Below are 25,512 nucleotides of genomic sequence, written 5' to 3' on the forward strand. Positions count from 1 at the left end.
TGTCAAGTGCATACTCTACGAGCACTGACATCATTTTAGGTTGAAAGGAATAACACTATAAAAGCAACCAGACACCCAGTGACTCACAGGAAAGTAACTGAGACAGTAAAACTTTTTCATTAGCCTGCTGGGAGCAACTGCCACCCAGACTCTCCTTTTCTTACAGCAGAGTTCACACATGGTTATGGAAACAGCATCTTACAAAAGCAAAGGCAGTGTTCCCCCACCACCATTGCTCCATGCCATAATTCTGTGAATTAGGCAGATCATGAGAAGGAGGGCAGGAAGGGTTGCATCAATGCTTAATTCTTGTGGCCCTTTCTTACACACCCAAGGAAATGATGATTTGGCACTTTGGGCAGGTCAGTTTGGCAAGGGATCCTGGAGGGTTTTGCCATCTTCTGGGCATGGAGCAGGGGGCACAGTGAATGTATTTGTGTGGGGGAGAAATGTTTGTGAAGTTCCTGCACTGTGCAGGGGGTTGGACTAGATGACCCTGGAGATCCCTTCCAACTCTATGATAACAGATTTGAGCAGCAGCCTGCCACACTGCAGATGCAATAAGAAGAGGCAGCAAATCCTCTTTGATCAATGTGTTTTGATCACCTGCTATTGGCCACTTCTTTCCTAGAAAACAAGTGCAAATAGCAGCCAAAAGAGATTAAAAACCAGTAGCTCCTGTAGGCAAAAGTCCAATTAGACAACAACTGAAATTCAATTGGACTTCCCTACATTTGCAGTACAGTGAACTAAACTTCAAAAGGCCACAAGGTCTTTATTGCTGCAACATATCAATATAGCTACTATATTGGAATGTCTCTCAAAACTTGAATTAGTACTAATTCTGATAAGTGTCTTCCTGAATGGTGTGGCTCATCTCTTCATCTTTAGGCAGACCTTCCTCTTCCATCTTTCTGGCCAAGCAAGTCAATCACACACAGTGGAGATCAGTCACTGTAAAGTTTGCATCCGCCTAAAGTTTGCAGCTGCCTGATTTCCACACAGACTTCTTATTGGTATTAAGTTTTCTATCATTGTAGGGTTTAAAGTAATATTTTACAGCACACCTGAGGTTTGCCTTGGATATGCAATGTGTATGCTCAATTACCATCAGTCCACCATTTTGGAGCAGGGGTACAGCTTTAATTTATTGAGTCTCACCCCCACCCCCCAATTCAATGGAATCTTCTGTCTTTTTAATGGTGGCCTAGTTTTGCTGCTAAGTGAACAGTCTGGGGTCTACAAGGAATCTTCAGGAAGGAGGAGTGAGATTCTACTGAGAAATCCACCTCCACCCCTTGGGAGATTCCATAAACTATTAGACAGTACAGCAGGCCAATTTCCCCCATCTCCTTTAGCCTGTTCCCCTTTAATTAAATCAATCATTTTTAACATGTTGTGACTCCTATAACATGCTCAGCCCTCCACTTGCTGGATTTTTATGCTTCTTTCTTTGAATTAATTTATCAAGTTATATTCTGCAAATCTAGGTAGCCCTCTAATTATCTTGTGCATGGCCTGATTCTGCTGCTTTAAGAGGCTGACAAGAGCCAGGTACTTTATTAGATATAGTTCTAACACAGCAGATTCCTTTCTCCTGCAACAGTATCTCATTTTTGGCAACCAAATGTCTTTGTGAGATCAAGCAACTGCATTACAGCAAGATTTCCCAGGAGAGTTTTATTGATAAATATTTCATAGTCTAGATAGCTTACAGATTTTAAGGTGCAGTGTGAATTTGGCCACATTGGTCTCTGCACTACAACCTTTCACAGCTGGGTAATTTCTTGCAACAAGTAGTTCTTATGGTGAAAGAAACTTTCATACAGATCACTTCAGGTGTTTCTTCAAATTTCACAGTTCCTTGACAGAGTGGCAAGTGAGAACCCCAACTGAAACCTATGCCATAGTAAAGCAACACTGTTACAGTACACTTAAAATACAATACATTAAGCTTCATGCTGAAATGTTTACAGATGAAAGCAGCTCACTGAACTTTTAAATAATTTTCTTCCTACATGCAATAGGCTTAATGGTCTTTTAACAGAGCTTGTGGGACGTGCAGAAGAACTGTATAGAGTTTCATGGCCTAATCTTCCAGGTCAGAAGATTCACTGATTTCAGCTTAATAAGATTTGTGGACAGATTTTAGAATCAAGAATAGAGTGCACCTGTTTGCCTTGATGTCTTACATTTCAGAACATTTTGAACAAATTAGAAAGCAGAGTATGAAATATGGTTAGAAAATATTATAACCAAACAGTACAGGTATTTCAAATGCAGAACATAAAATGTGCATATGAATGCAAAAGTATGAAGTAAAATGGGTTTAACCTGAACATCTTCTTGCACATTCAGAGAAGGGATCCTATAACCGCTTCCTCTGAGTGTAGTGCATCTTCCCCATGCTTCATCCCACACAGTTCAAAGGTTCCCAACCCTAAGATATGACTTTTCAGGAGGCAGAGAGGACTGGAGCAGGGTGACAGGAAAATTCTATTTGCTTCCTTGAATCATGCACACCAGATCAATAACATCTTTTATTAAGGCTAAGAAAACTGGTTTAGGTAGTTTAAACTGTAAAACTATGAAGCCAGAGACATAATTATAAAATTATCCCATTAGTAATTTCATATTGTGTTTATGATAAGCTTTTAAGAGGAAGGATAGATGGTGCAGTAGCATCTGCGTTCTTATAACTACAGATTCAAAAAATACAAATAAGTTGCTTGGCCCCTGAAATCCTGGGACATTCAGGAATAGCACAGGTTCAAGTAATGGAGGGAACTGTTTAAGGCACAACGAATAAGCAGGTGTTACTAAGGGAAGCTATTAGAATCTCCAAGAAACAACCTTAGGACTGCACTAAGTCAGTGGTAGCCCTTCAAGTAAAATTAGAGTCTGTGTAACCTCTTTTTAAACCATTCCAATTGAGGTTTCATCAGCACATCACAGAGGACCACAGTGCTTTTATTCCAGGTAAGGCCACTTCAACATTTCCAAAACGCTCTCACCAAGACCTCAATTTTTACCTTTATTCTGAAGTGGTATAGGCCTGCCCCCATCTTCTCAAGGGTCTTGGCCATTGATTAGTAGCCAATCAGGCAGAATGACCATTGGATACTTACCGTGAGGGGTCCTTCTCATCTGAGGACAGGGGGACATCTTGTGTGTGATTCCTAACCTACTTGCAGGGAGGCAGGACTTGAAGTTTCACTTCCTGTTCTGGTTAGGAGTCACCTATCCCTCAGTTCGAGTACTCCGAGAAGCAGTAACTCATTGGAAAAAAGACTTGTATAAAACTATTAATAACCTCAACGAGAAGGAAACATTCCAGAACAGGAAAAGAAATAAGAGCAGCATTTTCTCTTGAAATGTAAAGCTTCAACAAACCGTTATTGGTACCATGCTAACCCTGTACTAAGGTCATGTACCCTATCGCTAAGGTAAATATCCATACTTTAGCCTTAGGCACTTCCTAACCCTCTAATGTCTATAGCTAATTTTTACAGAGAACAGACAGATGAATTTTGGAACAGGTGCCTGAAGAAAGAGAACAAACCCTGGGCGGGCCAAGATGTCCTGTCCTTAGAGGAGAAGGACCCCTCATGGTAAGTATCCAATGGTCATTCTTCCTCTGAGGCAGGAGGACATCTTGTGGGACATCCCAAAGCAATGTCCCAATTCAGGATGTGGAAATGCTGTCCTCCTCCTCTAGTATCTGCTGCAGTACTCGATGGCCAAAAGCCGCATCCGTGATGAGTAGGCATCTATCTTATAATGTCTTATAAATGTGGATAGGGACAAACAGGTGGCAGCCCTACAGACTTCTTGAACAGAAGCTCTCCTATTAAATGCAGAATTGGTGGCTGCGCTACGGACAGAGTGGGCTGTTATACCCATGGGCACTGAAACGTTCTGGATTTTATATGCCTCGGCAATGCAAAGCCTAATAGCCTTACTAATAGAAGCAGCTGACATTTTCTTCCCCATATTAGGAGGAGAAACATTTATAGAGTATCCATCTTGCGTATTTTCTCAGTTCGAACAATGTAACATTTGAGTGAACGCCTCATGTCCAAAGTATGCCACATCTTTTCCTTTGGGTGCGATGGACGTGAATAGAGGGAGGGTAAGTATATCTCCTGCTCCAGATGAAATGCAAATGAAACTTTGGGTCTCAAAGTAGGGTCTGTCCGAAGCACAACCTTGTCCTTATGAAAAACACATAACTCAGATTTGATAGACAAGGCTCCTAGCTCTGATACCCGCCAAGCCAATGTAATTGCTGTAAGGAAGAGTGCTTTCATCCGAAGATGATTCAAGGAAGATTTCTGAATGGGCTCGAATGGATGCTTGGTTAAGGCCGCAAGAACTGTACTGAGGCACCACGTAGGAAACCTGTGCACTTGTGGTGGTTGGGACAATGTCGCACCCCTAAGAAAACGCAATACATGAGGATGCTTAGATAGGGACATCTTGTCAAACCTTGGCAAAACCGATGCTAAAGCTGCCACTTGCCTCTTCAAAGTGGTGGCACGAAGATCCAAGGTCAGACCCTCTTGCAGAAAGTCCAAAACATTTCTCAATCTTGGTCTCAGACAATTAATCCCCTTACGGTGACCCCATCGAACGAATGCCTTCCAGGTAACGTTGTAGATCCGTTGGGTAGATGGTCTTCTAGAAGCGACTATGGTTTCTGTTACTGAATTAAGAGTATCCTAAACTTAACAACTTTTCCCTCTCAATTTCCAAGCAGTTAAATGTAGCCACTCTGGATGCGAGTGTACTATGGGACCCTGCTGAAGTAGGTCCTCCTGAATCAGAAGTGTCATTCAAGTTTCCAGAGACAACTCTACTAGATCTGCAATCCAAGGGTGTCGTGGCCAGTGGGGTGCAACTAGTATCACATCGGCCCTCCTCTCCCTGATTTTCCGGATCAGTCTGAGTATAAGAGGAATGGGTGGAAATGCGTATAGCAGCTCCCTCGGTCACAGGGTTGTTAGAGCATCCATTGCTTCCACCATCTGACAACAATACCTTGTGAAGAACTGCTTCAGCTAATAGTTTGTGCTGGAGGCAAACAGATCTACTTGAGGCCGATTGAAATGTTCCACAATCTGTCTGAACACTCTGGGGTTGAGAGACCATTCCAACTGCTTGATCTCCTGGCGACTCAACCAGTCTGCTCTGATGCTGTCCTCTCCCCTGATATGTTCGGCCCGGATTGACACCAGGTGCACTTGGGCCCAAGAAAATAGCATGGTCGCTTCCTTGTGTAGACCCTCTGACCTGGAGCCCCGTTTGCTTATATATGCCTTTGCAGCCACATTATCGGTCCGTATGAGAACATGAGCTGCTTCCACCTTGTCGAAGTATTGAACTAGTGCTAGTCGAACAGCCCGCAGCTCTAGGATGTTGACAGAAAGACTGGTTTCCTTTTGAGACCACTTCCCTTGAATCGAGATATTTTGAAGGGTAGCCCCCCATTCCAATAAATTGGCGTCTGTAAAGATCTGAAGGTGCTCCACAATCCAGAATACTTTTCCCTTGGGCAGGTTCGACATCTTCATCCACCATACTAGACTGTGTTTGACTGGGAGGGGAACCCGAATAGGCATATCTACCTTCTGAGAAATCTTGGCTTGATATGGGTGAAGAAAACCTTGAAGTTTTCTGTAGTGAATCCTGCCCCATTGAATGGTGTCAATCGTGGAAATCAGTAGACCCTGCAACGCAGCCAGAGACATTAGGGAAGAGTGTCTGCTCCGGATGCCTCTCTGATACACACAGCCTTCTGGCTCGGAAGGTACAGACGTGCCGTCATCGTATCCAGGATTACCCCCAGGTGTTCCAGACGGTGGGTTGGGGATAAGGAACTCTTCTGAAGATTCACCAGGAAACCTAAGGACTGAAGACAATCGACAGTCTCTTACATGTCCTGTCTGGCTCTCTCCAGAGATGGGGCACGAATCAAGGTGTCGTCCAGATACGGATGTATATGGATGCCCTTCTCTCTCAGCATAACTAGCGGTGTCACTAGAAGCTTCATAAACACCCTTGGGGGCAAAGGGAAGGGCATGAAACTGAAAATGTTGATCTCTGTAACAAAATCGTAGAAACTTCTGATGCCCCACAAAGATTGGAACATGCAGATACACCTCCATGAGATCTATCAAAGTCAGGAGCTCTTGAGGTTGGAGTGCTTCCGCTATGACTCTCAGTGTTTCCATCTTGAAGTGCCTTGGAACTACAAATCTGATGACAGACTTTAGACCCAATATAGCACACCAGTCCCCTGATCTCTTTGGTACCGTGAAAAAAATAGAGTAGACTCCTTGTTGTCTTTCCAAGACTGGAACCCTTTCTATGGCTTCGATGTCAAGGTGTTGAATAGCTTGAGAGTTCACTGTGTCTTCTTTGGCTTTCTGTAAACTGGGAAAGGAACAAGGAGGAAGTGGGAAAGACACAAAATCGATTTTGCAGCCATCGGAGATGACTTCTTGGCACCATCTGTCTGCTGGAGACATCATCCACTATGAAGCGAAGTACTGAAGTCTTGCTCCAACCGGCAACAGAAGGCAGTCATGCCTTGTTGGACTTAGGATCTCTGTCCGGCCTGGTGGATTGCTTGTTGCCTGATTTTCCAAATCTGTTTGGGAAGCTTTGCCTATGAAAGGAGTTCTTCTGATTCCATGACGAACTCTGGGAATCCTGATTTGCTCTAGGAAGAGTGTGTTGCTGTCTTCTGTCTTGTCTGCACAGAAATTTTGGCACGCCCTTGGTTTCCACAAGGATCTTTTCCAGATCCTCCCCAAACAGCCTACCTCCGTGAAAAGGATAAGCCATAACGATATTCTTGGAATGAGAATCAGCTGACCAAGCTCTAAGCCACACTGTACGTCTAGCTGCAGTAGTGGAAGAAATAACGCAAGAAGCAAACACCATTGAATCCAAGGCTGAACCCGTTAGAACATAAGAACATAAGAGAAGCCATGTTAGATCAGGCCAATGGCCCATCCAGTCCAACATTCTGTGTCTCACACACACACACACACTCTGTGGCTAATAGCCACTGATGGACCTCTGCTCCATATTTGTATCTAACCTCCTCTTGAAGGTGGCTATGCTTGTGGCCGCCACCACCTCCTGTGGCAGTGAATTCCACATGTTAATCACCCTTTGGGTGAAGAAGTACTTCCTTTTATCCATTTTAACCTTTCTGCTCAGCAATTTCATCGAATGCCCACGAGTTCTTGTATTGTGAGAAAGGGAGAAAAGCATTTCTTTCTCTGCTTTCTCCATCCCATGCATTATCTTGTAAACCTCTATCATGTCACCCCGCAGTCGACGTTTTTCCAAGCTAAAGAGCCCTAAGCGTTTCAACCTTTCTTCAAAGGGAAAGTGTTCCAGCCCTTTAATCATTCTAGTTGCCCTTTTCTGGACTTTCTCCAATGCTATAATATCCTTTTTGAGGTGCGGGGACCAGAACTGCACACAGTACTCCAAATGAGACCGCACCATTGATTTATACAGGGGCATTATGATACTGGCTGATTTGTTTTCAATTCCCTTCCTAATAATTCCCAGCATGGCGTTGGCCTTTTTTATTGCAAACGCACACTGTCTTGACATTTTCAGTGAATTATCTACCACGACCCCAAGATCTTTCTCATGGTCAGTCTCTGCCAGTTCACACCCCATCAACTTGTATTTGTAGCTGGGATTCTTGGCCCCAATGTGCATTACTTTGCACTTGGCCACATTGAACCGCATCTGCCACGTTGACGCCCACTCACCCAGCCTCAGCAGATCCCTTTGGAGTTCCTCACAATCCTCTCTGGTTCTCACCACCCTGAACAATTTTGTGTCATCCGCAAACTTGGCCACTTCACTGCTCACTCTCAACTCTAAATCATTTATGAACAAGTTAAAGAGCATGGGACCCAGTACCGAGCCCTGCGGCACCCCACTGCTTACCGTCCTCCAGTGCGAAGACTGCCCATTTATACTCACCCTCTGCTTCCTATTACTCAGCCAGTTTTTGATCCACAAGAGGACCTGTCCTTTTACTCCATGACTCTCAAGCTTTCTAAGGAGCCTTTGATGAGGAACTTTATCAAAAGCTTTCTGGAAGTCAAGGTAAACAACATCTATCGGGTCTCCTTTGTCCACATGTTTGTTCACCCCCTCAAAGAAATGTAGCAGGTTAGTGAGGCATGATCTTCCCCTACAGAACCCATGCTGAGTCTTCCTCAATAACTCGTGTTCATCAATGTGCCTACTCATTCTGTCCTTGATAATGGTTTCTACCAACTTCCCCGGTATTGAAGTCAGACTGACTGGCCTGTAATTTCCTGGATCTCCTCTGGAACCCTTTTTAAAGATGGGGGTGACATTTGCTACCTTCCAGTCCTCAGGAACGGAGACAGATTTCAATGAAAGATTACAGATTTTTGTTAGAAGATCCACAAGTTCAACTTTGAGTTCTTTCAGAACTCTCGGATGTATGCCATCCGGACCCGGTGACTTATTAGTTTTTAATTTGTCTATTAGTTGTAGGACCTCCTCTTTTGTCACCTCAATCTGACTCAGGTCTTTCAACACCCCTTCCAACATTAGTGGTTCAGGGGTGGGCAAAAAGTTCTCATCTTCCACAGTGAAGACGGAGGCAAAAAATGCATTCAGCTTCTCAGCCATTTCCCTATCCTCCTTCAGTAAACCTTTTACCCCATGGTCATCCAAGGGCCCCACTGCCTCCCTGGCTGGTTTCCTACTTCTAATATATTTGAAGAAATTTTTATTGTTGGTCTTTATGTTTTTTGCTATATGCTCCTCATAGTCCTTTTTTACCTGCCTGATCACAGTCTTGCATTTGATTTGCCACAGCCTGTGTTCCCTTTCATTACTCTCACTTGGACTGGTTTTCCACCGTTTAAAGGAGTCTTTCTTACTTTTTACAGCTTCCATTACTTTGTTTGTTAACCATGCAGGCCTTTTCTTATACCTGTTTGTGCCTTTCCTAACTTGTGGTATGTATTTTATCTGAGCTTCTTGGATTATAGTTTTAAAAAGTGTCCAAGCTTCCCCAAGGGTTTTGACCGTATTTACCTTTCCTTTCAGTTTCCTCCTCACATGCCTCCTCATCTCAGAGAATTTACCCCTTTTAAAGTTAAATGTGGTTGTGGCGGTCTTTTGGGGCAACTCCCTATTTATACAAACGGTGAAATCAATAACATTATGGTCACTGTTCCCAAGCGGCGCAATCACTTTTACGTCTCTCACTAAGTCTTAGGCATTACTTAGGACCAGATCCAGGATCGCCCCACCTCTGGTAGGTTCTGAGACCATCTGCTCCATAGCACAGTCATTGAGAGCATCAAGAAACTCAATCTCTTTCTCTCGACCAGAACACATATTGACCCAATCAATCTGCGGGTAGTTAAAATCACCTATTACGACACAGTTTTTACGTTTAGCCGCTATCTTTAATCCTTCCATCATATTATAATCGTCCTCTCTCTTTTGATTTGGTGGGCGATAACAAACTCCCATAGTTAAATTTCCTTTTGGGCCCTCTATTTCAACCCAAAGCATTTCTAAAAGGGAATCTAATTCTCTGACCTCAGTCTTACTGGACCGTATATCCTCTCTGACATACAGAGCCACCCCACCTCCAACCCTTCCCTCCCTATCCTTCCGATATAACTTATATCCAGGAATCACCGTGTCCCACTGATTCTCCTCATTCCACCAAGTTTCTGAAATTCCCACAATGTCTATGTTTTCTCCCAACACTAAACATTCCAATTCACCAATTTTACTTCGGACACTTCTAGCATTTGCATACAAACATTTATAATTTCCCAGGCAAGCTAGGCCCGCCACCTCTGTCCTGCCGCCTCGAGACTCTGGCAGACAGTCCATACTCTTTGTCACCATCACAGTGGACAACTCTGATCCGTTACTCGGTAGAAAAATAGAAGCCAACCCTTCATCTCTTTGAGATGAGTCCTCCCGAACCAGAGACATTCCATCTCCTGTCGGCTTTCCCCCAAGATTTAGTTTAAAAACTGCTCTGCCACCTTTTTGATTTTAAGCGCCAGCAGCCTGGTTCCATCCGGAGACAAGTGGAGACCGTCTCTTTTGTACAGCTCCCACTTGTTCCAGAAAGCATTCCAGTGCCTAACAAACTTAAACCCTTCCTCCTTACACCATCGTCTCATCCACACATTGAGACTTCTAATTTGCGCCTGTCTCTCCTGCCCTGCACGTGGAACAGGTAGCACTTCCGAGAAGGCTACCTTGGAGGTCCTGGCCTTAAGTCTCCCACCTAGCAGCCTAAATTTTTCCTCCAGGACCTCACGACTGCATTTCCCCACATCGTTGGTGCCAACATGCACCACGACCACAGGCTCCTCCCCAGCACTGTCTATCAGCCTATCTACTACACGTGTAATGTCCGCTACCTTCGCACCAGGCAGGCAAGTCACCATACGGTCAATACGCGGTTTTGCCACCCAGCTGTCTACTTGCCTAAGGATCGAATCACCAACTACCAAGACCCCCCTTCTCCCCCTGCCCAGGGATGGTTCCTTGGCGCGAAAGGATACCTGCTCACCAACCGAAGAAGAGGTCCCTTCTCAGGGCGCATTCCCCTTGTCCTCAGCAAGGTGCCCTGTTCCCTCTCGACCCTCACGCTCTCTGGCAGGAACGGGGCTGCCACGTTCAGAGTGGGGCTCATCTAATATGCCCCCGAGAGTCTTCCCCAATTGCCTAACTGACTGTCTCTGCTTCTCCAGGGCAGTCACCTCGGCCTCAAGGGCACGAACCCGTTCCCTGAGGACCAGGAGCTCCTTGCATCGAGCACACACCCAAGACTTCTGTCCTGTGGGCAGATAGTCATACATGTGACACTCAGTGCAAAACACTGGAAAGCCCCCACCCCCCTGCTGGCATTCTACCTTCATGATATATATATATATTAAATATACAGTCCTCTTTAAATGCTGTTGTTTACGTGGCTCCCCTTCTGGAAGGTCAACTTACCTTATTGGGAGAACAAGGAAATCAGGGATCTGGGTTCCCGGTCCTTAGGAAGCCCCCAGGCAAAGAGCCACAGGCCAAGAGCCCTTTGGCAAGGCGCAGCTTAAAATGCAAAGAGGGTGGAGTAGACCACTCCTAAGCAATCATCAACAATTACTCTCAATCAATCAATCAATCACTTTCACCTTTAGCCCACTCACCCAAACATACAGCAGTTCCCCAGCTATCACAACTCAGCCTTTTCAGCAGTCACCCAAGCCTCAGAATGAAGTCTTTCAAAACACAGAAATTCTTAGCAACTTCTCCAGCTGTCTCAGCCTTTCAGAGCTGCTCTGCTCTGTTCTGCTCCTCTCAGGCCTCTCTGAGATGTGCTCAGCCTTTGGCAAGGCGCAGCTTAAAATGCAAAGAGGGTGGAGTAGACCACTCCTAAGCAATCATCAACAATTACTCTCAATCAATCAATCACTTTCACCTTTAGCCCACTCACCCAAACATACAGCAGTTCCCCAGCTATCACAACTCAGCCTTTTCAGCAGTCACCCAAGCCTCAGAATGAAGTCTTTCAAAACACAGAAATTCTTAGCAACTTCTCCAGCTGTCTCAGCCTTTCAGAGCTGCTCTGCTCTGTTCTGCTCCTCTCAGGCCTCTCTGAGATGAGATCATCATGTAAATCTAAGGCCATTAAGGTCTTAGTCAAAATATAACTATGATCTTCTACCTTAAAGAACCTGGCAGATGGTTCAGGGACTTCAATTTCCATTTCTTCCTCTTCGGAAGAGAACTCCTCTTCTCTAGTGCTCTGATCATCCCGCATGGCACAGCCTGCGCTCATGGATGATTCAGCCACATACCGGTTTCCCTGTTTTTGTGCCGCTTTTGTCGGCCATTTAGCACCCTTGGAAGCCTTTTGCCTTGAACGAGGGGATGGGAGGGGAGGAAGAAGAAGAGGACCTATGTCTTCTTCTGCCTCTCTTGCCACATGCCCGAGAAAGCCCCTCTATTAACTGCTCAGAGAGCTGGGCAAAAAATTCTGGAGGCAAGGCCATAGGGACCGGACTGCCTTGCAACGGGACAGGAGCATTGTGCATTTGGTCGCCTTGCGAGGTGGACGCAGAGGGAGCTGAGCCCGCTGCGGTAGCCATAACAAAGGTACTGAAAACAAGCCTGTCAGCTGCACAGTTCACCACCCAGGCGATACCAAATGAAGAGGCATGACCTCCCTGGCTCTGGAAGCCTCTCCTCCGCAAATGTGCTGCCGTCCGGTCCGCTAGTTGCTTTGGCATGCTTTTCTCAAGACGTGATATGGCAACTGTGACAGGGAGATCTGAACAAGCCAGCTACGGATCTTGTTGGCTCCACTCCGAAAATGACCCCTCTGGGTTGGCCCTCCTGGGAATCAGCAGGGATCCAGGCCCCTTAGCCCTGCTCTAGGCTAATATGCCCTTCGAGCTCTCCTAGGCCTTCTGGAATCAGCGCGAAGAAAAACTACGCTTAAAATGGCCGCTGGAACAAACCGCGGCCGAAAAAGGCGCTCCCACAGCCAAACAGCTGTCTAACTCCCCAGGATCTTCCTCAGACTGGGAACAGAAATATCGAATAGAGGGAGACAGGTAAAGAATAAGATAGTGTAGAATAGAAGTAAAGACAAAAACAAGTATTTTAGAAAGGAAAAAACTGAAACAGGCGAAGCCAGCTGTAGGTGCTCTCCCTTCTGAGGCAGGAAAAGAACTGAGGGATGGGTGACTCCTAACCAGAACAGGAAGTGAAACTTCAAGTCCTGCCTCCCTGCAAGTAGGTTAGGAATCACCCACAAGATGTCCTCCTGCCTCAGAGGGAGAACAGTAGCTCTTCACATTTTTTACGGGGACTACAGAAGAAAATGTTTTTTGGGGGGGTTCTCTCATTACAAGTTGCTAGGAGTCAGTAAGAAGAGGGTGTGTGTAGGCTCTCGGCATATGTGCTTGGCAGAAACAGGAAGGTAGACTAGATGGAACTTTCATTTTATTGAGCAGGGATCCTCCTTTTTTTAAGCTATACGGAATAATTGCTGTTTGTGTAGGACTTACCTAACTACAAATGATTTACTTACTACTGCTTTGTAGTTAACTAACCACACAAAGAAGAACTTAAGAAGAGCCCTGCTAGATCAGACCAATAGTCCAGCGTCCAGTTCCTCTGGATGGCCAACAACAGGGTACAGAGTTTGCCTTTTTCACCACTGCAACACACTGGGTTGACACTTTCACTGAGCTATCATCTAAGTCTCAGCAAGTTCAAGCTCTCCCTCATACTTTAACTTTGGGTAAAGTGATGAGAACATGCCTTCTAGTAATGGTGAGTAAAACTGTTGGACAAAGTACAAATTTACCTCAATCAACTTGGAGCACTTAACCTCTCTGCTAAATGAGCAACCATGTGCACAAATTGGTCCAGATCAGTAAAGGTAGTCCCCTGTGCAAGCACCAGTCGTTTTCGACTCTGGGGTGACGTGGCTTTCACGTTTTCACGGCAGACTTTTTATGGGGTGGTTTGCCATTGCCTTCCCCAGACACCTACACTTTCCTCCCAGCAAGCTGGGTGCTCATTTTACCGACCTTGGAAGGATGGAAGGCTGAGTCAACCTCAAGCCAGCTACTTGAACCCAGCTTCTGCCGGGATCAAACTCAGGTTGGGAGCAGAGCTTAGGACTGCAGTATTGCTGATTCAGAAACTATGTAAGCAGGTATGAAACCATTTTAAAGACCTAACTTCAGTCTTTCCCAACTCTAACAGCTGAACAACTCCCCCCCCCCTCAAAAAAAAATATTACTACATGCCTGCTTTTTTCCCCATCAGACAAATGCATCTAGGAATTGATTTATCTTCTTGCTCATTAATTGGATAGAAGATACTACGAGAAAAGATATACTACTCGTTTACAACACTAAAGATATAATTTCTCTAATTTCTTAACACTACCACTAAACTGAAATATTCCATCACAAATACAATTCATTTTGATGTGTATTTGTAACAAAATATTACACAGTTCTATCTTATACGATGGCTAATTCAATTTCCCTATATTGCAGGGATGTCGAGCTTATTTGTTACGAGGGCCGGATCTGACATCAATGAGACCTTGCTGGGCCAAGCTATGTTGGGCCGTGCCATGTGTGCACTTATTTAAAATTAGGTAGCAGAGATATAAACTTTATAAAGGGCACAGACAAACTGAATTAAAGTTGTTGTTTTTTTAAAAAAAATAGAATATGCTTAAAACATCAGCACTCGTTGTCTTAAAGGAACCTTCTTTGTATTTCTCCTATGGGATCCAGAGAACTAGGCAAAGGAAGCTCTGTCTCTTTCCTTCCCTCCCCAGGGGGCCAGGAGGGGGAGGAGCCTCAGCCAAAGAAGGAAGAGAGACTTGGCTCAGTAGCTCTGCTGTGCAGTTGAGAGAGCCTGGCAAAGCAACCCTTTCTCCCCAGGGGAGGAGCCTCAGCCAATGGAGAAAATAGAGACTTTGCTCTGTAGCACCTGTGCTATTAAGCAAGCCTTGCAAAGCAAGCTGTGATGCAGAAAGAAGCAAGAGAGAGGGAAGCAGATGACAGCCAGTTGCTTGGAGGCCTGATATAAACCCTCCAAGGGCCTGATTCGGCCCCCGGGCTGCATGTTTGACACCCCTGCTCTATTGTAACAAGCTAACTTCACATAATTATGTCAGCTCCCAATAAAAAAGAATTTCAACTTTTTTTCTATTTTTTATTTCAAGTCTGACACTTGAGGCTGTGTAGAAAACACTTAAGATTATCTTCATTCCAAAAGTCAGTTATCACCTTGCAACAATAGGGGGAAACTCAACATAACTATTATGTGGTTTACCACCTGAAATGTTTGACAACAGTAGGGTACAGTTAGAGATTTAAAAGTTCTGGAAATTCTGAAGCCATAAGAGGGAAAAGCTGTTTCCAGAATACCTGAGGAATGATTTATGGGTCATGAAATCTAAACTTATTTTACTACTTTAACCAGGGCTTTTTTTTTTTTTTTTAAATTAACAGGAACATACAGGAATGCATTTCCGGCTGGCTTGGTGTCAGGGGGTGGGGCCTAATATGCAACGGAGTTCCTGCTGGGCTTTTTCTACCAAGAAAGCCCTGAGTCTTTAACATAAAGTGTGTAATTTATAACTAGGTCAGCAAAGAAAACTTACTATTTGCTTGCCAAAGACTAACCACAATACTGAGAGAGTTGCAAACCCACTATCTGCTCTGCTACTTTAGCATGTTTAATTTTTGCCATCTAAGAAGAAAAAAATTAAAGTAGAAACAGAAAATGTCTGTAATAAACTGAAGTATTATTTGAACATAAATAATCTTATACAGGCAATAGGATTAGCAATCCATGTGAATATAATTAAATTTATACCACTGAAAAGATTGTGTTCTTCAACAGTTTATTATCACATACATTACAGCATATTAATTATGGACAAAATTAGTTATTTTTGGACAATGAACGTGTCTTTAGAAGTGTGTTGTATATGTATCTATTGCACGCAAAGGAATTATCTGGTGCTGTATATTATTTTACATAAACATTCCTACCACATACCACTTAATTTTCACACACAATTTTCAAGAGATTCAGAAAATCAGTTAAAACTAACAAGTGCAGGTGGTGGGAGAGAGAACTCAATAGTACTGAGAGCCAGTTTGGTGTAGTGGTTAAGTGCGTGGACTCTTATCTGGGAGAACCCGGTTTGATTCCCCACTCCTCCACTTGCACCTGCTGGAATGGCCTTGGGTTAGCCATAGCTATTGCAGGAATTGTCCTTGAAAGCAACTGCTGTGAGAGCCCTCTCAGCCCCACCCACCTCACAGGGTGTCTGTTGTGGGGGGAGAAGATAAGGGAAATTGTAAGCTGCTCTGAGTCTCTGATTCAGAGAGAAGGCGGGGTATAAATCTGCCATTCTTTTTCTTCTCCCCCAAACCTCACTAAAATTTCAGAGTCCCTCTCCAAACAAACAGAAAAATCTCCCCAAAACGTTTTCCCCTGAATTTTCCTGGGTCTCTGCATCTCTACCTACAGTAAGAAGCAAAGAGTAAGCATGCAAATGACAGAACACATCAGGATTTATGGTGCCAGCTACAATTTATACCATGTGACAGGACCAACGAAAACCAAAGCTTTTCAAGAGATTCAGAAAATCAGTTAAAACTAACAAGTGCAGGTGGTGGGAGAGAAACGCAATAGTATGAAAATATCATATTTTATTTATCATTTATTTTCTTTAATTTATATCCTGCCCTCTCCACAAGAGGGCTCAGGGCAGCTTACAGGGCATGTAATAGCAATAGGAACAAAAATAAGGGCTTAAAATCTAACCAATTAAGATTTTAAATCTATACTTAAAACCAGAATAGAGTTGCCATAATAATAATTGATAGAGAAGAAGAATCAATAGAGAAAAATATAATATTGATTAACAAAGCTTGAGTTTGGAGAAGAGAATCACAACCCACTATCAGCTGAAACCAGTTTCACGAGCTGCCTTTGAATTTCTATTTGCCATTTCCCTTCTGGTAGAGTGAATGTATTTCAGTCCTATGCTCCATCACTCAAGTTAGGCAGTAACTGCTTCTGTATTCTGATTTCAATAACCTTAACAATGACAGGCTTTAGGAGAGAAATCTTGTATTCCATTAACAGAAGATTCTTTAACACTACAATGTGGCTGAGTGATTAATTGGATTCTCAAAAAGCAGAGCACACTATGGAACACACTATGACAGGATGAAGAATGCTATGGTCCACACACCAAATCAAAGCAACAAACATGCATCCCTGATGCAAAAATGTTCTATAAAAACACATCATTCATTTAATATTAACTTAGAGATTTCTAAAAGTGATAACAAATTTGCATCTGTTCCTCTCTCCCCCTTCCTCCGTGAATCTCTGTGGTTTGTACTCCACTTGCTTCGTAGCTGAATAATTTTACTCACCTTCTTTCACTGAATTCTCACTTACCCCTATGCTTTGGAAAAGCTCAGTTAAGTAACATCCCTTTCAACTACTGTGGATTTCTAAACCTGGACCTTAGGATGTCAGCAACTGTTCCATATTCCCAGCACTCCACTGACAATTTCTCAAGAGACAGAGCCACTAGTGTAGCATTTCAATCTAGCCAAATGCCATATCTAACTGCAAGTTTTCTCCCCCACTGACTGAACAACAGCTTCCATGTTTCCAGAGCCATAAATTTACAGATTAATAACCACCTCTTTAGTGTTTTTGATACCTCTAATAAGCAGGTAGTTTTCTAAGTTTCACTTCCATATTAAGCCTATTATTTTTTTTACTGGTGCCTCAAACAGTGCAGTACTGGTATTCCTAGGAAAAAAGTTTAAAATGGCCTCACATAAGGGATCAAGATTAGTACAAATGTAACCAGCTGGTTTTATTTTTATCCAGCCAGCTAATCTTGTCATATCTAAAGAGAAACAGATAATACAATTTTGCTGCAGTGTTCTCTAGTTGAGTTCACATACAAATACAATGACGCAGTGAAACAATTTCTGAAAAGTAGGACAATACATTTCTATACATGTTCACAGGGAATAAATAGCATTTAAAAAACTAATACCAGGTAATGTTCTTATTCTCTACCAATACAAGATAATTTATAAAAGTAAAGAGAGGAATAGTAGTAACTATTGCCTATTCTCTTATACTAAGTCAGTAAAAGAAGAATCTTAACACTCTAGCCATCTATTCTTGCCCTGGAGGACAGAAGCACTCTGCTCCAAAACTATACACACATCCTGTAATAAGCAACCCAAAGGATTCAACAGGTACCTATATCTTGATCTTCCAACAGCAAATTTAAAATCACAGTGGGGCATGTATGAACTGCAGTAGGGAACATCCAGTAATAGCTTCAGCACTAAGCTAAAGATAGAGCAGTCAGTCACAAGTGTACCATGGTAAACTGAACACTGGGCACATGGTGTGCCCTTGGAATTGCCTACCAAAGATAATTCAGAATTTAAAAGAAAACATGAATGAAGGGGGAGGGTGGCATCCTATACCAAAATGTCAGTGAAATAACTGATTGCTGGACATTTCAAGAAGGCACTGTGATATCTCCCTACCACAAAGTTAAGAGTTGTCTTCTGCTAATTAAGTACATTTTGACTGTAACACAATTACAGTATTTACATTACAGTTATGGCATTAAATATCTACTAGAGTGCTTAAAATTTAGTATGCCATTAAGCAAGAACATCCACAAAGCTCCTCACAACATATAACACAATCCTTTTTTTTTTTTGCCTGTATTAGAAGTGGGATATCCAATTTCACATGTACAAAAAGAAGCAATAAAGAGACTTTACTCTGTTCATCACTAATCAGTGCAAATAAAGTGTAAGGTGATGCACACTGGGACGAAAAAAATCCCAACTTCAGATATAGGCTAACTTGCTGAGACTGAGAGGGAAAAAGATCCTGGGGTTGTACTGCATAGCTCAATGAAAGTGCCAACCCAAAGTGCAGCAGTGGCGAAAAAGGCAAACTCTATGATAGGGATTATTAGGAAAAGGACTGAGAATAAAACAGCCAATACTGTAATGCCTCTAGATAAATCTCTGGTGAGGCCTCATTTGGAATAGTGTATGGTTCTGGTCACCGTATCTCAAAAATGACATGGCGGAAAAAGTACAGAGGAGGGCAACCAAAATAATTAGGGGGTTGGTGCACCTTCCCTATGAGGAAAGACTGAAGAGTCTGCGACTTTTTAGTTTATGAGTTTTCATGTGCACGCATACTTCTTTAGATACATTGACATGGAAGTTACCAGTCCATACATACAAGTAGAAGTTGAACAGCAAATTAGCATACAAAATAATGAAGATGTTTTAACAGAGGCAAACAGAAAAAAGCTAAATTTATATGGTCACAATTTAGATGTAATTCTGGGGGGGGGAGGGGAACAGTGAATCAAATAAATATGTCAAAATTGGAGATAGTTGTGTAAACATATTCCTCTTAATTGTGGAGTGCTAAGAGTAATTAACTGAGATCGTGTTACTCTCCATCTGTCTCTGAAACATGGAGGTAACAGCATTGTTTTCTTTGAGGTGGGGTGATGTGTAATCCAGTATTATGTCTTCTCTGTTACCAGACCCAATAAGAGAAATGCATTCCATTATTCCATTCTAAATCACATTACATTCTAATATTAATCGCATTACATTATTCTAATCTGCTATTCCAAATAAGAAAAACACTAAAATAAGAGGATGTATAGCCCTTTTTGGTGAGAATACAGATGCAAGGACTGAATCAGTTTAACATATGTAGTGAAATAAAAAACCAACATCCCTGTTAAGTCCTAAGGGGTTGTTCCGAGTGTTGTAATGATTTGTAATTCAGCTGAATAGTGATTATAATGTAATGCAATTAATATTAGAATGTAACATCATTTAGAATGGTATACTGGAATGCATTTCCTTAGCAACTTCTCCACTATCAGGCAACCTGACTGGATTTCTCCATGCCAACAAAAATTGTCGTCTATGCTTCTGGAACAAAATTCCATGACTTTTCAGGAAACACCCACCACTTTGTACATGTAATCAGCAATGAAGGATAGCCTTTCGCAGATTACTAGTGACAACCTTGTACCAAAATCAAACGGTAGCTGCCAATGCTCAGAGGTCTGAGAGAGAGCAGAACAGCTGGGGAACTGCTGTTTGTTTGGTTGAATGGGCTTAGGAGTGGCTCTGCTCCACCCTCTTTGCATTTTAAGCTGTGCCTTGCCAAAGGCTGAGCACATCTCACAGAGGACCGAGCCTGTGGCTCTCCGCCTAGGGAAACCAGATCCCTAATTTCCTTGTTCTCCCAATAAGGTACGTTGACTCTCACACACTCTCTCACTCACACTCACACTCTCTCTCTCTCCTCCCCCCCCCCCACATACTTGAAGGACCGCCTCTCAAGACACTCCTCATTAATGGAGATAAACTTGTGACTGCCAGGGCAACAATGTTTTCTGTTGTTGCCCCAGGCCTAAAGACAGCAGCCAGTTAAAGTAAAGATTTTCTCTATTCAAATGCAAGAATATGGCTATCTTTTAGGTGGGCCTTGTTTCAACTTGATTTCAACTGTTTGGTTTGGAGGTGCTTGGGTTACTGTTTTAAGATTTTAGGGTCTAGTTGTTTTTTAAAGATGTTTTATATTTAACATCTTTGACCAACTGAGAAAAACACCATAAAATGTAGTCAGGTACTGTATATACATGCAATATATTTTTAACAGTGTGTCTGTGACTAATGTTGTCCACAATTTGCTATAATGGGTATGATGGCAATATACTATTGAAGAGTCCAGTGTTTTCAGTATTAAAGTTTGATAATATCTAGATATGCTGCTACTCCTGTTCTTACTGTACATGACTATGTCTGTCCAAATACACTCTTAGTTTGCTAAAAAAAAAAATCAAAATTATTTTCAAAAAAATTATTTTTATCTTACTGATACCAAAAACATGTACTAAGGAAGCACAGGGTACATAAGTTTGCATCTATAATATTGGGTACAGTCACATTTTTAAAAATAAAAAGAGACTTTTAAATTCAATAAATATACCAAATACACTATTGAAGAACTAATTAAATTAATGTAAACTTTCTTTTACAATTTTCACTCATTTCAAAGTAGATTATAGGAGCTTTTCAGTATTCCACAAAATTTCTAGTTCTTCCATTAAAAAAACTGAACTTTTTTTTTTTACCATTCTTTGCTGCTGGTCATATCTCCACATTGCAATAATGCACCAGAAAAAAAAAACCCTTCTGATTTTACGTGTTCGTCCAATAAGTGTAAAGGCCTATCCCCGCCCCCCACCAGTAGCTTTCTTTCCAGGTCAATTTTTTTAGGAGGAGGGGAAATACTCCAGCCAAGGAACAAGCAAACCAACTAACACAGAGCTACAAAGTATTATTTTCAAACAGTTTATTCTAGCACTGCTGTTAAAGGCCTAGAGCAGGGGTCAAATAAAGAGTTTGGTGGAGAATGATATTAAAACTGGAGGAATAAGGAAAGAGCAAACAGAATTGGAAAAAGTTCTGCTTGGAGATAATGATAAATTAATTTCAAAAGTATATAAATTACTTCTACAATGGTCTACAGAAGATGAAGTAGTGAAATCGCAAATGATTAAATGGGCAATTAATGTAAATAAAGAAATACAGATGGAAACTTGGGAATATTTGTGGAAGAACTCTATGAAACTTTCAACATATCAAAGTATTAAAGAAAACTGTTTTAAGCTGATGTATAGGTATATAACTCCTAAAAAATTGGCAAAGATGAATAATAAGATGCCAGACAGATGTTGGAAATGTAAAAAGCATGAAGGTTCTTTCTACCATATGTGGTGAACTTGTGAAAGAGCTAAAATGTTTTGGCAGATGATTCAGCAAGAGATTTCTAAGATCTTGGGATATGAGTTTAACAAAGTTGCAGAGACTTTTCTGTTGGGACTACAAATGGAAAAATTTCCAAAAGAAGATAGAACTTTAATCTGGTACTTGCTCTCAGCCGCTAGGACATGTATGTGCAGTTGTGGAAGCAAGAAAAAATACCAGAGAAATGGGATTGGATTATAAAAGTTATGACATGGAGTGAAATGGACAAATTATCAAGAATATTAAGACTATAATTTAGAAGTTTTTAAGACGGAATGGAAAAAGTTTAAAAGATATGTAGAAAAAGAGTGGAAAATAAAAGGACATTGGACAATCTTTGATAATGATTAAGTTTTAAAAAGAAAAATATAAATTTTTGTTTTAATAGTTAAGTGTACCTTTAAATATTTGCATTTTAAGTAAATAACACTGGCGGGGGTCAAGTAATGGGGGGGGGGGTAGAAAGTAATATATGGGGTAGATAAAAGGTTTTTTTAAAGATGTAAGATATAGATTTATTACCATATGTTACCAATAAAATTGTTTTAAACCAAAGCCTAGAGCAGGGGTGGCCAACGGTAGCTCTCCAAATTTTTTTGCCTAAAACTCCCATCAGCCCCAGCCATCAGCCATGCTAGCTGGGGCTGATGGGAGTTGTAGCAAAAAACATCTGGAGAGCTACCATTGGCCACCCCTGGCCTAGAGAATTCAGTCATTATTGGTTGATAAAGCCATCTGCATCTCCAGGTGCCAGAGAGGTTCCATTTCATACATACAGCAGTAATAGCTTCATGACGTCTAATACCTTGCAACTAAAACACATACAACACAACCAGAGGCCTAAGGCTGTCATCAAGGCTGCAGACAGTAGGGAGAACAAGAAAAAAAGAGAGGCCTTGACCAAGGATTCCTAAATCTTTTTCTCCTGGTGAGAAAAGCTGTGGGGGTGGGGGGTTGAGAATGTAATTTTATCAAATACCATCAAGGGATAAGCACCATTCTCACCAGAACTCTGTTGCCTATTTCAGTCCCCATGGCTGAGTTTCATTAAAACATTAGGTAAAAACAAAACTGCCAAAGTACACAAAATATGAAATTTTGTCTCTAATCTGATTAAGTCAACTGTCCTGGCTCTGTTTTTTCTCCTTTTTACCTTTTCTGCAAACACCACACAGTCTCTTCTATCTGCAAACCCAATGCAGTTTTCTTGTATGTCTCCTCTCATGTGCCTCTCTTTGTCTCTTCTGTTTTTTTCCTGGACCTTGGGCTACTACTTATCTTCCTCTGAGCTCACTACCATTTACCTCCTGGAACATCTCACTCAGTCGCACTACTTTGCTCACACAACAATACCTATAAACCTAAAGCCACTGTAATGTTTCAGACTTCATCTTGCCTCTTTCATCTTTTCATGAACTATTTTCAGAAAATCTAAGACAGGCTACAATGCCTATTTCATTTTCCCAGCACTCTGAATGTTGCCTATCAGCTTAGGCAACAGGTGCCAGAGGCTTCATCATGCCCTGCTTCAAGCCTTGACAGCAACCTGTATTTCTCCGTGCTTTCCACATATACCTGATCTATATTAATTTTAAAACCTTTGTTCCTCAAGAATTAAAAGCAGTAGGTATGCCAAATGCAGAAAAGAGGGGCTGTACTTGCAGGTATGCTGATGGTATGTCACCACACTGCCACGCTGGAATCAATCCCTTGCTCCCTCAAGGCCACAGTCCTCAGTAACTGTGACCCATTCCACTGTAATCGTTCCTTCTGCTGTCCAAGTATTCATGATGCCTATTGTCCATGATGCCTATTGTCCTAAGCCCCATGAAACAGTCCCAACATAAACTGCAGGCCTTTCTGATGTAAATTCCAACATGGGATACATAAGCATCAGATCATTGGTTGTACTATAAACAAAAAAAAAAGATTAATTCCCCAAAATCCGAAAAGGGGAGGAGAAAGTATAGCAACTGATGGAACATGTATGTGGTACCACTCTCTCTGTCTATAGCTCATATAATGTGCAAAGTACTTCAGCCCGTTTTCTGAACATTACTATCCATGTCTCTCTTTCAGGCAATCTTCCAACAGGGGCAGAGGCATATGTAGATCCCATTCAGTCCAGTATCAACCATCTCCTGTAGCTGCAACACAACTAACAGTATCTAGCTGCTCTGCTGTGGAGTTACCAATACTCTAATTCTTTCAAAAGCACACAAGTTGTCATTTTAATTCTAATACACCATTTTAATCAGTCATTCCTAAAAGACAGATGGAATGCCTTCAAGAAATGAACAGTCTACATAAGCAGATAAGTCTGTGTTAAAGACTGGAGTGAATTTCAATGAGAGCATAGTGACCACTTTCAAAATTCACCAAAGTCCTAAGAAACAGAACTGATGTGTTCGATGCAGTAATGTGTTTGATGCTGTCACTTCGTTCAGATGCAGGACTGTCAAACAAAAAGGTTTAGGTTTCTGTATTTTACTAGACAGATTTTTTTTTTAATTTTAGTCACTTTAGCATCTAACAAGACCATGTACTTTACAATAAACAGAACTCACCCGCTCTGCCAATGGAACCTCTTCACCAGCTACATAAACAGGAGATGCCATCTCTAGCACAGATAAGTTAGTAGGAGCATCAGTAGTTGATGAGGATCTGGGTCGGCCTGAATGAATATCTTGGGCAGACTTCCTGTTGATCTGAGGGCTTCCTTTTGGAGGATCTGACTTGCCTCGCTTGCTATGCAAGCTTGTTCCTCTCTTCATTTTAGGTGGCACTCGGATTTGTTGAAGAACTCTGTTTAGAGCTGTAGGGTGGGTAGACACACCATCAATTTCAGCACATGTGCTTTGGCTTTCCAATTCCATTTCAGGCTCCATATCAACCTGAGCTTGCTGCACGTCATGTGGAGACACTGAGGATCTCCTGCGCTGGTGCTGGAAGAGGTGCTTCAAACCTTGACCAATCACATTAATATTTTCCAAGGCATTATGGGTAATTTTAGACAACTTTTGCTCTGACTCATGCTGCCTTTTGGCCTCTTGATCTTGAGACTTGCCTCCAAGGTCGGGGTCATCATAAAAGTGTTCACCGCCAGAAGGCTCCATCAGATGACACCCAAAAAGTTTGTTTGACAAGTCAAACACAGATGTCCTGTGTCTTTTTATTTTGTTTTTTGCTAAAAATGCCAAGATTGTCAGCCAATAAAGTGTGCAATTGCTTCAAGAATGAATATACATGCAGCTGTGCCACGGCGGTCTCATGCTTATCTAATGTTAAACAAAAAAACCCAATTATACTTCATGCACAATCAGGTCAAGATAATCTACTGTGAGAAAGCATGCAATTACTTTATTCTTCCCTAAACAAGTCAAGCATTCCCTTAACACAGAAATTTAAGTGTTTTTATGTTGTGAGCAGAACACAAACCATAATAGTTTGCTTTGGTCATAAAGAAATATTCATAGATACACAAGAAAAAGTGAGAAGTGGTCAAAAATAGACTGTAAATTTAAAGTGAATGCTATTTTGAATAGATCATATCTCTTTTCTAAGTGAGCTGCCATGCCAGACAGCAATGCATATCTGGAGAAATATAGAGTGTAAATTAAATTCTAAATAAGTCCTGCATTTCATGTCAGTCTGACACAACACTCTATGGTATTAAAGAAACAGCAATGCACACAGAGGTGTGTATTCCCAATCAACTATTATCAAAAACATGATAGTGAAATATAGATCTAGATGGGTGGCCATGTTGGTCTGAAGCAGCAGCATAAAGTTAAGAGCCCAGTAGTACCTTTAAGACCAACAAATTTTTATCCAAGGTATAAACTTTCATGTGTTCACACACTTCGTCAGATACAATGAAATGGGAGACAAGCATTCAAACTAAGAGACAGGGTTGAGAGAAAAACAATTAACATATACCTTGAATGAAACTTTTTTGGTCTTAAAGGTGCTACTAGACTCGAAATGTAAAAAGTATCTTCCCTCAAGTAAT

At 41.9% G+C, this 25,512-nt stretch overlaps 1 protein-coding gene across 1 annotated transcript in view; it reads right to left on the bottom strand.

The window, feature by feature from the left end:
- TMCC1 (transmembrane and coiled-coil domain family 1) overlaps window positions 1–24,813 on the bottom strand; it is a 180,785-nt gene extending 155,972 nt beyond the window's left edge. Inside the window, exon 1 of the mRNA XM_060239644.1 lies at window positions 24,068–24,813. Coding sequence (XP_060095627.1) covers window positions 24,068–24,616 — 549 coding nt within the window. The 5' untranslated portion in view covers window positions 24,617–24,813. The remainder of the gene's footprint in view (window positions 1–24,067) is intronic.
- Between the last annotated feature and the right edge of the window lie 699 nt (window positions 24,814–25,512).

The sequence above is a fragment of the Heteronotia binoei genome, chromosome 5, assembly GCF_032191835.1.
Source record: "Heteronotia binoei isolate CCM8104 ecotype False Entrance Well chromosome 5, APGP_CSIRO_Hbin_v1, whole genome shotgun sequence".
NCBI lineage: Eukaryota > Metazoa > Chordata > Lepidosauria > Squamata > Gekkonidae > Heteronotia > Heteronotia binoei.